This window comes from Grampus griseus (assembly GCF_964374135.1).
Source record: "Grampus griseus genome assembly, chromosome: 11".
In the NCBI taxonomy this organism is placed as follows: domain Eukaryota; kingdom Metazoa; phylum Chordata; class Mammalia; order Artiodactyla; family Delphinidae; genus Grampus; species Grampus griseus.
In genome coordinates, this window is record NC_139005.1 from 51605697 (window position 1) to 51619850 (window position 14154).

Sequence of the window (14154 nt, forward strand, 5' to 3'; positions counted from 1 at the left end):
TCCTGCCCTGGAGCATTCTGTGAGCAAATGTAAACTTGTACTGTGTTAAGCTACAATAAAATTTGGGGTTAAAGTTATAGCAGCCAACTGAGCCGGCGCAGCATAACTACTAGCCCGCACGCGCCTAGAGCCCATGCTCCGGAACAAGACAAGCCACTGCAATGAGAAGCCTGCACACAGCAATGAAGAGAGCCCCCGCTCGCCACAACTAGAGAAAGCCTGTGCACAGCAATGAAGACACAATGCAGCAATAAATAAATTTACATTAAAAAAACAACAACAAGAAAGTTATAGCAGCTGGTGAAGTGATACATCCTATTTACAGAGCTGTTATGAAGAGTGATGCTATAGTAAATATACGTCTTTTAATCAGACATTTAAAAAGTAAAAAGAACCTTGTTCTTAGAAAGTTACCTTTATCACAATTGACTCCATAGAATCCAGGTGGACAGATGCAGAAACCGGGAGTAACACAAAGCCCGCCGTTCATGCATCGTGGTGTACAAAGGGCTAATGGGGAGAGAGAATTCTGATTAAGACCAAATAGGGTTTTGCGAGCAGGACCATTTTGGAAATGTCAATAATACAACAGGTCTGTATTTTCAAGCTTTGTAGTTGACATTAAAGTAGTCACTCTTTAGAGATACAAGTTTGCTATATTAAAAATTAGTTTTATGCAGTAAATAAGGCTATTTTTCAACCAATTTCATAGAAGAGGATTAAAATTTGCCCAGAATCATTATGTTAACTAAGATGTGGTCTTCTTAAGACTGTAAATATTTTTTCTTGCCTTATTTCCTCAATCTTCCAATTTCAAAATCAGTGCAGATGAAGGTCAGGACAAGATGGCAGAGTAGGACCTTGACCTCACCTTCTCTCACAAGCACACCAAAATCACAACTAAGTGCTAAACAATCATCGATAAAAAGACTGGAACCTACCAAAAAAGATATTCTACATCCAGAGACATAAAGAAGAAACCACAACGAGACAGTAGTAAGAGCACACTCGTGATATAATCAAATCCCATAGCCCTCAGGTGTGTGACCCATAAACAAGAATAGTTATATTGCAGAAGTTCTCCCACAGGAGTGAGAGTTCTGAGTCCCACATCAGGCTCCCCAGCCTGGAGGTCTGACATTGGGAAGAGGAACCCCCAGAGCAGTTGGTTTTGAAGGCCAGCGGGGCTTGAATGCAGGAGCTCCACAGGACTGGGGGAAACAGACACTCCACTCTTGGAGGGTGCACACCAGGTCTTGTGTAACTGGGACCCAGGGCAAAAGTAATGACTTCATAGGAGCCTGGGCCAGACTCATCTAGTTTTGAAGGGTCTCCAGGGGTGGGGGGCAGCTGTGGCTCACTCCAGGGACAAGGACACTGGTGGCAGAGGTATCGGAGAGAATTCATTGGTATGAGCTCTCCTGGAGGCCGACACTTTGCCACCAAGACCTGGCCCCACCCAATGGCCTGTAGGCTCCAGTGCTGGGACACCTCAGGCCAAACAACAAACAGGGTAGGAACACAGCCCCACCCATCAGCAGACAGGCTGCCTAAAGACTTCCTGAGCCCACAGCCACCTCGAGACATACCCCTTAACACGGTCCTCCCCAACACAGGGCCAAGACCCAGCTGCACTCACCAGTGAGCTTCCCACCAGGAAGCCTACACAAGCCTCTAGACCAGCCTCACCCACCAGGGGGCAGACACCAGAAGCAAGAATACTATGATCCAGCAGGCTGCAGAACTGAGTCCACAAACACAGGTCAGAATCTACCAGCTGGTCCCTGGCCCCTGGGCAATGAGAGGGGAGTGTACTTCTGGGACACACAGGACATCCCCTACAGAGGGCCATTTCTCCAAGGTCAAGAAACATAACTAACCTACCACATACATAAAAATTCAAATAGAAGTTTAGACAAAATGTGATGGCAGAAGAATATATTCCAGACAAAAGAACAAGATATAACCCCAGAAGACCAACTAAGTGGAGATAGGCAATCTACCCAAGAAAGAGTTCAGAGTAATGATCGTAAAGATGATCCAAGAACTCAGGAAAACAATGGATGCACAGAGCAAGAAGTTACAAGAGTTTTTAACAAAGAGTTCAAAAATACAAAAAACAACCACACAGTTGAAGAATACAATAATTGAAATGAAAAAATACACTAGAAAGAATCAACAGCAGAATGAATGAGGCAGAAGAAGGTACAAGTAAGCTGGAAGACAGAGTGGTGGAAATCACTGCTGTGGAACAGAATAAAGAAAAAATGAAAAGAAATGAGGACAGTTTAAGAGACCTCTGGGACCATACCAAATGCACCAGTATTTGCATTATATGGGTCCCAGAAGGAGAAAGGAGAGAGAAAAGGCCTGAGAAAATATTTGAAGAGATAATAGCTGAAAAATTCCCCAACATGGGAAAGGAAGCAGTCACCCAACTCCGGAAAGTGCAGAGAGATCCATACAGGATTAAACCAAGGAGGAACACACCAAGACATCTACTAATCAAATTGACAAAAATTAAAGATAAAGATAAAATATTAAAAGCAACAAGGGAAAAGTGATAAATAACAAAGAAGGGAATCCCCATAAGGTTATCAACTGATTTTTCAGCAGAAATTCTGCAGGCCAGAAGAAAGTAGCATGGTATATTTAAAGTGATGAAAGGGAAAAACCTACAACCAAGAATACTCTACCTAGCAAGGCTCTCATTCAGATTTGATGGAGAAATTAAAAGCTTTACAGACAAGCAAAACCTAAAAGAATTCAGCAGCACCAAATTAGCTTTACAACAAATGCTAAAGGAACTTCTCTAGGTGGAAAAGAAAAGGCCACAACTAGAAATAAGAAAATTATGAAATGGGAACGATAACAGTAAAGGCAAACATACAGTAAAGGTAGGAAATCATCTGCACACAAATACAATATCAAAACCAGCAATCGTGAGAACAGGAGAGTACAAATGCAGGATATTAGAAATGCATTTGAAATTAAGAGATCAGTAACTTAAAACAACGGTGTATATGTATAGACTGATATATCATGGTAAAACCTCATGGTAACTGCAAACCAAAAATCTATAATATATATACACACAAAAAAGAAAAAGGAATCCAAACACAACACTGAAGATAGTCATCAAATCACAAGAGAAGAGAACAAAAGAGGAAAGGAAGAAAAAAGACCTACAAAAACAAATCCGAAACAGTTAACAAAATGGCAATAGGAACATACATATTGATAATTACCTTAAGTGTAAATAGATTAAATGCTCCAACCAAAAGACACAGACTGGCTAAATGGATACAAAAACAAGACCTGTGTATATGCTGTCTGTAAAAGACCCACTTCAGATCTAGAAACACATACAGACTGAAAGTGAGGAGATGGAAAAAGGTATTGCATGCAAATGGAAGTCAAAAGAAAGCTGGAGTAGCAATACTCATATTAGACAAAATAGACTTTAAAATAAAGACTGTTGCAAGAGATAAAGAAGGACACTATATAATGAGCAAGGGATCAATCCAAGAAGAAGATAATAACAATTGTAAATATATATGCACCCAACATAAGAGCACCTCAATAATAAGGCAAACATTAACAGACATAAATGGAGAAATTGATAGTAACACAGTAATAGTGGGGGATTTTAACACCCCACTTACATCAATGGACAGATCATCCAGACAAAAAATCAATAAGGAAACACAGGTCTCAAATGACACATTAGACCAGATGGACTTAATTGATATTTATAAAGCATTCCATCTGAAAGCCTCAGAATACACATTCTTTTCAAGTACACATGAACATTCTCCAGGATAGATCACATACTGGGTCACAAATCAAGCCTCAGTAAATATAAGAAAACTGAAATCATATCAAGCATCTTTTCTGACCACAATGCATGAGATTAGAAATCAACTAGAAGAAGAAAACTGCAAAAAACACATGCTATTAAATAACCAATAGATCCCTGAAAAAATCAAAGAGGAAATCAAAAAATACCTAGAGACAAATGAAAATGGAAACACGATGATCCAAATGCTATGGGATGCAGCAAAAGCAGCTCTAAGAGTGAAGTTTATAACGATACAAGCTTACCTCAGGAAACAAGAAAAATCTCAAATAAACAACCTAACATTACACCTAAAGCAACTAGAGAAAGAAGAACAAATAAAACCCAAAGTTAGTAGAAGGAAAGAAATCATAAAGATCAGAGCAGAAATAATGAAATAGAGACAAAACAATAAAAAAAATCAATAAAACTAAAAGCTGGTTCTTTGAAAAGATGAATATAATTGATAAGCCTTTAGCCAGACTCATCAAGAAAAAAAGGGAGAGGGCCCAAATCAATAAAAGTAGAAATGAAAAAGGAGAAGTTACAACTGACACCGCAAATACAAAAGACCATAAGAGACTAAGCAACTATATGCCAATAAAATGGACAACCTAGAAGACATGGACAAATTCTTAGAAAGGTACAATCTCCCAAGATTGAACCAAGAAGAAACAGAAAATATGAACAGACAAATTACCAGTACTGAAATTGAATCTGTGATGCAAAAGCTCCAACCAAACAAAAGTCCAGGACCTGACGGCTTCACAGCCGTTAAACATTTAGAGAAGAGTTAACACCTATCCTTCTGAAGCTATTCCAAAAAATTACAGAGAAAGGATCACTCCAAAACTCATTCTATGTGCCCACCATCACCCTGATACCAAAACCAGACAAAGATACCACACACACAAAAAAAATTAGAGGCCAATATCACTGATGAACATAGACGCTAAAATCCTCAACAAAATACAAGCAAACTGAATCCAACGATACATTAAAAGGATCATACCCAGTGATCAAGTGGGATTTACCCCAGTCATGCAAGGATTTTTCAATATCTGCAAATCAATCTGTGTGATACACCACATTAACAAATTGAAGAATAACAATCACATGATCATCTCAGTAGATGCAGAAAAAGCTTTTGATAAAATTCAACATCCATTTATTATAAAAACTCTCCAGAAAGTGGGCATAGAAGGAACATACCTCAACATAATACAAGCCATATATGACAAATGCACAACTAACATCATACTCAACAGTGCAAAGCTGAAAGCATTTCCTCTAAGATCAGGAAGAAGACAAGGATGTGTATTCTTGCCACTTTTATTCAACATAATTTTGGAAGTCCTAACCACAGCAATCAGAGAAGAAAAAGAAATAAAAGTGATCCAAATTGGAAAAGAAGTAGTAAAACTGTCACTGTTTGCAGATGACATGATGCTATATATAGAAAATCCTCAAGATGCTACCAGAAAACTACTCAGCTCATCAATGAATTCAGTAAATTTACAGGATACAAAATTAATACACAGAAATCCGTTGCATTTCTATACACTAACAACGAAAGATCAGAAAGAGAAATTAAGGAAATTAAGGAAACAATCCTACTTACCATCGCATCAAAAGGAATGAAATACCTAGTAATTAACCTACCTAAGGAGGCAGAAGACCTGTACTCTGAAAACTATAAGATGCTGATGAAAGAAACTGAAGATGACCCAAACAGATGGAAAGATGTACTGTGTTCTTGGGTTGGAAGAATCAATATTGTTGAAATGACCATACTACCCAAGGCAATCTACAAATTCAATGTCATCCCTGTCAAATCACGAATGGCATTTTTCACAGAACTAGAACAAAAATTTTAAAATATGTATGGAAACACAAAAGATCCCAAATAGCCAAAGCAATCTTGAGAAAGAAAAATGGAGCTGGAGGAATCAGGTTCCCTGGCTTCAGACTATACTACAAACCTACAGTAATCAAAACAGTATGGTACTGGCACAAAAACAGACACATAGATCAATGGAACAGGATGGAAAGCCCAGAAATAAATCCATGTACCTGTGGTCAATTCATCTCTGACAAGGGAGGAAATACTATACAATGGAGAAAAGACTGTCTCTTCAATAAGTGGTGCTGGGAAAACTGGACAGCTACATGTAAAAGAATGAAATTAGAACATTCTCTAACACCATACACCAAAAACGCTCAAAATGTTATAAAGACCTAAATGTAAGACCAGATACTATAATACTCGTAGAGGAAGACATAGGCAGAACACTCTTTGAGATAAATTGCAGCAATATCTTTTTATATCCATCCCCTAGAGTAATGGAAATTAAAAAATAAACAAATGGGACCTAATTAAACTTAAAAGCTTTTGCACAGCAAAGGAACCCATAAACAAGACGAAAAGACAACCCTGAGAATGGGAGAAAATATTTTCAAACAAAGCAACTGACAAAGGATTAATCTCCAAAATATACAAGCAGCTCAATAACAAAAAAACAAACAACCCAATCAAAAAATGGGCAGAAGACCTAAATAGACATTTCTCCAAAGAAGACATACAGATGGCCAAGAGGCACATGAAAAGCTACTCAACATCACTAATTATTAGAGAAATGCAAATCAGAACTACAATGAGGTACCACCTCACACTGGTCCGAATGGCCATCATCAAAAATTCTACAAATAATAAATGCTGGAGAGGGTGTGGAGAAAAAGGAACCCTCCTACACTGTTGGTGGGAATGTAAATTGCACCCAATGTTCATTGCAGCACTATTTACAATAGCCAAGACATGGAAGTAACTTAAATGTGCATCGACAGATGAATGGATAAAGAAGATGTGAGACAGATAGATACACACACACAGACACAGACACACACACACACACACACACACACACACACACACACACACACACAATGGAATATTAGCCATAAAAAGAATAAAATAATGCCATTTGCAGCAACATGGATGGACCTAGGGATAATCATACTAAATGAAGTGAGCTAGACAGACAAATATCATATGATACCACTTATATTTGGAATCTAAAAAAAAAAGATACAAATGAACTTATATACAAAACAGAAAAAGACCCACAGGCATAGAAAGCAAACTTATGGTTACCAAAGGAGAAAGGGAAGGTGGGGGAGGGATAAATTAGGAGGTTGGGATTAACAGATACACACACTACTAGATAATCAAGGACCTACTGTATAGCACAGAGAACTATACTCAATATTTTGTAATAACCTATATGGGAAAAGAATCTGAAAACAATATATATATATATAACTGAATGACTTTGTTGTACACCTGAAACTAACAATGCTGTAAACCAACTATATTTCAATTAAGAAAATAAAATAAAGAAAAAAATCAATGCAGACAAGAAAAAAATCTATTTTTTGAAGATGAAAAATATTTTGCTTACTCTGGTCAAATAAGCTCAGTATATGTGAGCTTGTGGTTTAGACACATTTGTGGTTAATAAACATTTTCATGTTCATCTCTTTTTTCATATAGCTTTCTTAGTAGTAATTTCACCAAAATATATATATTTACTACACAAATGATTTTCATCCTTTTTTTTTTTTTTTTTTTTTGCCTAGAGCATCTTCATAACTCAGGTGTAGACTTAATTGTGAAACAAGCTACTTTTAATTGGAGTAGATACTTTCAAATCACTCATAATACTAGCTTTTTAAAACCAACTTTAGTGGAGGGAAAAAAACTCAAAACTTTCATAAGATTATGCTAAAGCATAGTATATATAATAGTGAATTGCGGAGGGGGGTGGAAGAGAGTGAAAGTGGCCACAAAGAATGTAGACATTGTGCCAGTTTTCTGCTCCTGTCACCACATACTGGATTTAACAGAAAACCACTCCTAGAAGAATACTTTCCAATAGCTTTGCTGTGGCTTTTTAAGACTGCACAAATCCTTATAATGTGACCAGAAAAATAATTTCAGGTGATGTGTTAAAAATACATGTGGGGCTCCTGTGTAACACCCATTTCATTAGGAAGCAAGCAGGGAAGCTGGCTGTCTCTGTTCTTACCTTTCTCACAGTGAGGTCCATAGAATCCGTCAGGACACTGGCAGACCCGTCTTTCATTACAAAAGCCTCCATTTCGGCACCCTCCTGGGCACTCAGCTTCACCAAAGAGAAACAAGGTTTATACAGACAGCTTTCAGATCATGTTGAGTGAATTACAGGGGCATGAAGAGGCTAACGGTCACTTTTTCCCCAGCACACCAATTACCATAATTTATCGAATACCAGTACTTCCACTTCATTCTCTCTACACTGCCTGTACTCCACTAAGTCTTCATGAGATACTGCCTCTCAATCCTACTTCCAACAGTAGGGAGCTCGTGGAAGAAGGCAAAGCGAGCTTATGTTCTGCCTTCCTCCCACCCATCAATCTACTGCATTTCCTTAAATTCACACTGAAACAGAATGATGGATATTGCCCTCAATATTCATTTTCAGAGGGGGGAACGGCCTTTTGGTACATCTTTAGGGCACTGAAAGCCTCCAGAGCTTAAATTCTGTGTTGGAAGAGCTTGTATCAGGATGGGAAAGGAGACAGCATGGGAAAGCCTTCATGCTTAACTGGGAATCCGGGCTGTGATGGAGAGGTGCCTTTGCCTGGCAGAGGTCACTGGCGTGATCTTTGGAAGTCAAAAGCACCAAGCTTTCAGCAGAGCGTGTGGTTTGCAGTAGTTGCTGGTGATGACTGGAACCCTTGCTATGAAGGTGGGGACTCCCAAAGATTGTGTTGGAGGAGGGAAAGAAGAGAGGTGGAAGACAGGGCGTTTTGAAGGGTACTGGAGTTCCTAAACTTGTGAGTGCGGTCAAAGCAGAGAAAGTCTGTCTTAGTACTATTAGCGGACCCTGCGTTTACCCCTCCTCCCACTGGTGTGGTTTTAATTATACAAAATAATTATCTAGCTAGCTAGCTACAATTTTTGGCCCAAATCACACCTGGAAGCCTTACGAGCCTTCTCTGGAATCACCATCACTGATTACCTTGTTGACATGTTTTAAAGAAGATGGCATTTTGAGGTGTCTGCAGGATGGTGTTGCCTTCAGAATTCATTACAATCACATTCACTTCAAACGCTGCCACTCCATCTTGTTTGCCGAGACATGGAAAACCAACTTGAACAACTAAAGAAAAAGAAGGTATGGAGAAAGTTTATGTAGTTGATCCCATTTCTACAGAAATCTTGGTAAGAGAGACAAAGAACAAAGCAAAAATGTTCACCTTTTGTTATCAGACATGCTTGTATCTCCACTAGAGTACGGACTGTATTTTGATTATCTGGGCATTCTCCACAGAACGTGTACATCATGCTGAGTGGAGAATTAATGACCCTCATTAATTTGTACCCTACTAATAGGAAACTGGGGATATTTTGTTCATAGTCTGAACTTGTACCATCTTGAAAAAAAAGATGGTAAAATGTTCTCTAAGAAGTAAAGGTGCAAATAGGTAGCATAGATTAATTAGGAGAAGAAACTTTGTGAACACCTTCACCAGCCTCCATATAATTCAAAAAGAGCTAAAAGTCAGCACTGCAGAATCTATTAAATAAAGCCCTATAAGCAACACCCCACTGGTTTACTTTTACTATGTATGCTTGAAAGTGACAAAATATCTTCTTTGGAAATGTTCTACAACTCAGACTAGACCCCAATCATTGGACTGAGTTAATAAATGTAATATTTTCTCAGGCTATTTGTTAATACTGAGAAGTGTCCATATCTTGGGGATCTAGAAGAGAGTTTTCTGTGATGAAGTAATCTCACAATAGACATATCTAATGGTTTAGGTTCCTAAAGAGGAGACACTTCTTTTTAGTGAAACTGATGATCACTTGGGGTATGTAGGTGTAGACTAAGCAGAGAGTGGGAACTAATAGTGTTGCTGTACAGAGACGGCGAGGAGTTGTCCACAACTTCAGCTGTGAAATACTCACAAATCATTGGGTGGAAATTGGCTCAAGTCATTGGCTGAGAGGCCGATTTCATAAATTTCTGAAATCCACTGGATTATCCTAAACATATCCACTGGAGAAGACTGATCTAGCTGATCCACTAGACTCCAGTTCTTCCTTATGAATAGAACAAATATTGCTAAGAGGTATACATATGAAATTCTGTTTCATTTTGTTGCTGTATGGCAGGTTATGGTTACTGCCAAGCTTGGGAAAATCGTACCATGCCAAGAAAAATCCTTTCCCTTCAGAGTTTTCATAAACCTTTCCCCTAGTTGTACAAGAAGAAGTTAGCTAGAAATTAGTGTGCTCTTTTCCATAATGCACTGCACACCAGTTGGTCATACAATCTTCTTAATGTGCTTGGCAACCAGAAACCACTCTCAAGGCTTTGGCATTGTCAGTGTTCATTACTGTGCTCTTCTCCAAATAACACGGGTTTCCAGTTCTCCTGAATCTTGAGATCTGAGCATTGTAAATAATTAAGTGATGAAAAAACCCCAGATATTTTAACAGAACTAAAAAGAGAGAAAAAAAAAACTTGTTTCTGAAGTCCCAAAGTATAATTGTCCCCACTGAAAACCTTGGTTTAATGAAATTGTATATATGAAAATGCAAACTTACAAAATACAAAAATCCGTAGTAGGGATTTCCATTTCAAAAGGAAGCAAAGGACTGTACAAGGAAAACCGCGCTGGATCTGTTATTGCGGGATACTTGTGAAATATACATAGGATTCTTTCTTATGGCTGCATCCCGGATCTGGAAATTTTACTTGGGGACCAAGGGAATCTGAAAGGCTACATGGATACAGAAGATTTGCGAAAAGCAAGACTCCAATTCTTGTTGTAGAGCTTACAGACTTCCTCACTTACTGGCCTTTTCTTTCCTTGTTTGTAACAAATGTCTTCCCTTTTTTTCTGCCCTCTCCTCTATCGGTCTCTACTTTTCTATCTGCCTCTTCTTTTTTCTCCCAGTTTTCTTTTTTTTCCCCTGCTCTGCACCTGGATTGTATCTTCACCGAACAATCGGGCACTTTGAGAACTAACTGGAGGCAGTTTTGTAGGGAAGAACTGTACGGAATTATCTGCTTTTATGGTGAACTTGGCATTTGTGAATGGGTATCCTGTTCACGATATTAATTGCTAGCAGAAACAAGAAAAAGAGCACAAGAGTAAAACGTGGATTTTTCTGAATATGCATTGTGATGACCAGCAGTTACCTTACCGACTGATATCCAGAGGAAAATAATTTGGAAGATTCTTCTGTCTGTGTGGATGACAGGCTCTTGGTGCTCCAGCCAGGCATGAGGGCTGTGCCTTTGAGGTGGGAGAGCCAAGTTCAACACTGGTCCACAAGAGACCTCCCAGCTCCACGTAATATCAAACGGCGAAAATCTCCCAGCTCCACGTAATATCAAATGGCGAAAATCTCCGCGAGATCTCCATCTCAACACCAAGACCCAGCTCCACTCAACGACCAGCAAGCTCCAGTGCTGGATACCCTATGCCAAACAACTAGCAAGACAGGAACACAACCCCATCCATTAGCAGAGAGGCTGCATAAAATCACAATAAGGCCACAGACACCCCAAAACACACCACCAGACGTGGACCTGCCCACCAGAAAGACAAGATCCAACCTCATCCACCAGAACACAGGCACTAGTCCCCTCCAGCAGGAAGCCTACACAACCCACTGAACCAACCTTAGCCACTGGGGACAAACACCAAAAACAACGGGAACTATGAACCTGCAGCCGGCGAAAAGGAGACCCCAAACACAGTAAGTTAATCAAAATGAGAAGACAGAGAAACACACAGCAGATGAAAGAGCAAGGCAAAAAACCCACCACACCTAACAAATGAAGAGGAAATAGGCAGTCTACCTCAAAAAGGATTCAGAATAATGATAGTAAAGATGAACCAAAATCTTGGAAATAGAATGGAGAAAATACAAGAAACATTTAACAAGGACTTAAAAGAACTAAAGAGCAAACAAACAGTGATAAACAGCACAATAAATGAAATAAAAATTCTCTAGGGGCTTCCCTGGTGGTGCAATGGCTGAGAGTCTGCCTGCTGATGCAAGGTACACGGCTTCATGCCCCGGTCCGGGAAGATCCCACATGCCGCGAAGCGGCTGGGTCCATGAGCCATGGCGGTTGAGCCTGCGCTTCCAGAGCCTGTGCTCTGCAAGGGGAGAGGCCACAACAATGAGAGGCCCACGTACCGCAAAAAAAAAAAAAAAAAAAAAAATCTCTAGAAGGGATCAATAGCAGAATAACTGAGGCAGAAAAACAGATAAGTGACCTGGAAGATAAAATAGTGGAAATAACTACTGCAGAGCAGAATAAAGAAAAAAGAATGAAAAGAATTGAGGACAGTCTCAGAGACCTCTGGGACAACATTAAATGCACCAACATTCGAATAATAGGAGTCCCAGAAGAAGAAGAGAAAAAGAAAGGGACTGAGAAAATATTTGAAGACCTTATAGTTAAAAACTTCCCTAATATGGGAAAGGAAATAGTTAATCAAGTCCAGGAAGCACAGAGAGTCCCATACAGGATAAATCCAAGGAGAAACACGCCAAGACACATATTAATCAAACTATCAAAAATTAGATACAAAGAAAAAATATTAAAAGCAGCAAGGGAAAAACAACAAATAACACACAAGGGAAGCCTCATAAGGTTAACAGCTGATCTTTCAGCAGAAACTCTGCAAGCCAGAAGGGAGTGGCAGGACATATTTAAAGTGATGAAGGAGAAAAACCTACAACCAAGATTACCCTACCCAGCAGGGATCTCATTCAGATTTGACAGAGAAATTAAAAGCTTTACAGACAAGCAAAGCTAAGAGAATTCAGCACCACCAAACCAGCTTTACAACAAATGCTAAAGGAACTTCTTTAGGCAGGAAACACAAGAGAAGGAAAAGACCTACAATAACAAACCCAAAACAATTAAGAAAATGGTAATAGGAACATACATATCGATAATTACCTTAAATATAAATGGATTAAATCCTCCAACCAAAAGACACAGACTGGCTGAATGGATACAAAAACAAGACCCATATATGTGCTGTCTACAGTAGACCCACTTCAGACCTAGGGACACATACAGACTGAAAGTGAGGGGATGGAAAAAGATATTCCATGCAAATGGAAATCAAAAGAAAGCCGGAGTAGCAATTCTCATATCAGAGAAAATAGACTTTAAAACAAAGACTATTACAAGAAACAAAGAAGGACACTACATAATGATCAAGGGATCAATCCAGAAGAAGATATAACAATTGTAAATATTTATGCACCCAACATAGGAGCACCTCGGTACATAAGGCAAATACTAACAGCCATAAAAGCGGAAATGGACAGTAACACAATCATAGTAGGGGACTTTAACACCCCACTTTCACCAATGGACAGATCATCCAAAATGAAAATAAATAAGGAAACACAAGCTTTAAATGATACATTAAACAAGATGGACTTAATTGATATTTATAGGACATTCCATCCAAAAACAACAGAATACACATTCTTCTCAAGTGCTCATGGAACATTCTCCAGCATAGATAATATCTTGGTTCACAAATCAAGCCTTGGTAAATTTAAGAAAACTGAAATCATATCAAGTATCTTTTCCGACCACAACGCTATGAGACTAGATATCAATTACAGGAAAAAATCTGTAAAAAATACACACACATGAAGGCTAAACAATACACTACTTAATAACCAAGAGATCACTGAAGAAATCAAAGAGGAAATCAAAAAATACCTAGAAACAAATGACAATGAAAACACGATGACCCAAAACCTATGGGATGCAGCAAAAGCAGTTCTAAGAGGAAAGTTTATAGCAATACAATCCTACCTTAAGAAATAAGAAACATCTCAAATAAACAACCTAACCTTACACCTAAAGCAACTAGAGAAAGTAGAACAAAAAAACCCCAAAGTTAGCAGAAGGAAAGAAATCATAAAAATCAGATCAGAAAGGAATGAAGGAAACGATAGCAAAGATCAATAACACTAAAAGCTGGTTCTTTGAGAAGATAAACAAAATTGTTAAACTATTAGCCAGACTCATCAAGAAAAAAAGGGAGAAGACTCAATAGAATTAGAAATGAAAAAGGAGAAGTAACAACTGACACTGCAGAAATACAAAGGATCATGAGAGATTACTACAAGCAACTATATGCCAATAAAAGGACAACCTGGAAGAAATGGACAAATTCTTAGAAATGCACAACCTTCTGAGAATGAACCAGGAAGA

At 38.7% G+C, this 14154-nt stretch overlaps 1 protein-coding gene across 1 annotated transcript in view; it reads right to left on the reverse strand.

The window, feature by feature from the left end:
• Positions 1-14154, reverse strand: part of WIF1 (WNT inhibitory factor 1) — a gene marked incomplete at its 5' end in the record, with an annotated part of 86395 nt that overhangs the window by 14290 nt on the left and 57951 nt on the right. Inside the window, 3 exons of the mRNA XM_082666837.1 lie at positions 415-510; positions 7924-8019; positions 8899-9039. Coding sequence (XP_082522963.1) covers positions 415-510; positions 7924-8019; positions 8899-9039 — 333 coding nt within the window. The remainder of the gene's footprint in view (positions 1-414; positions 511-7923; positions 8020-8898; positions 9040-14154) is intronic.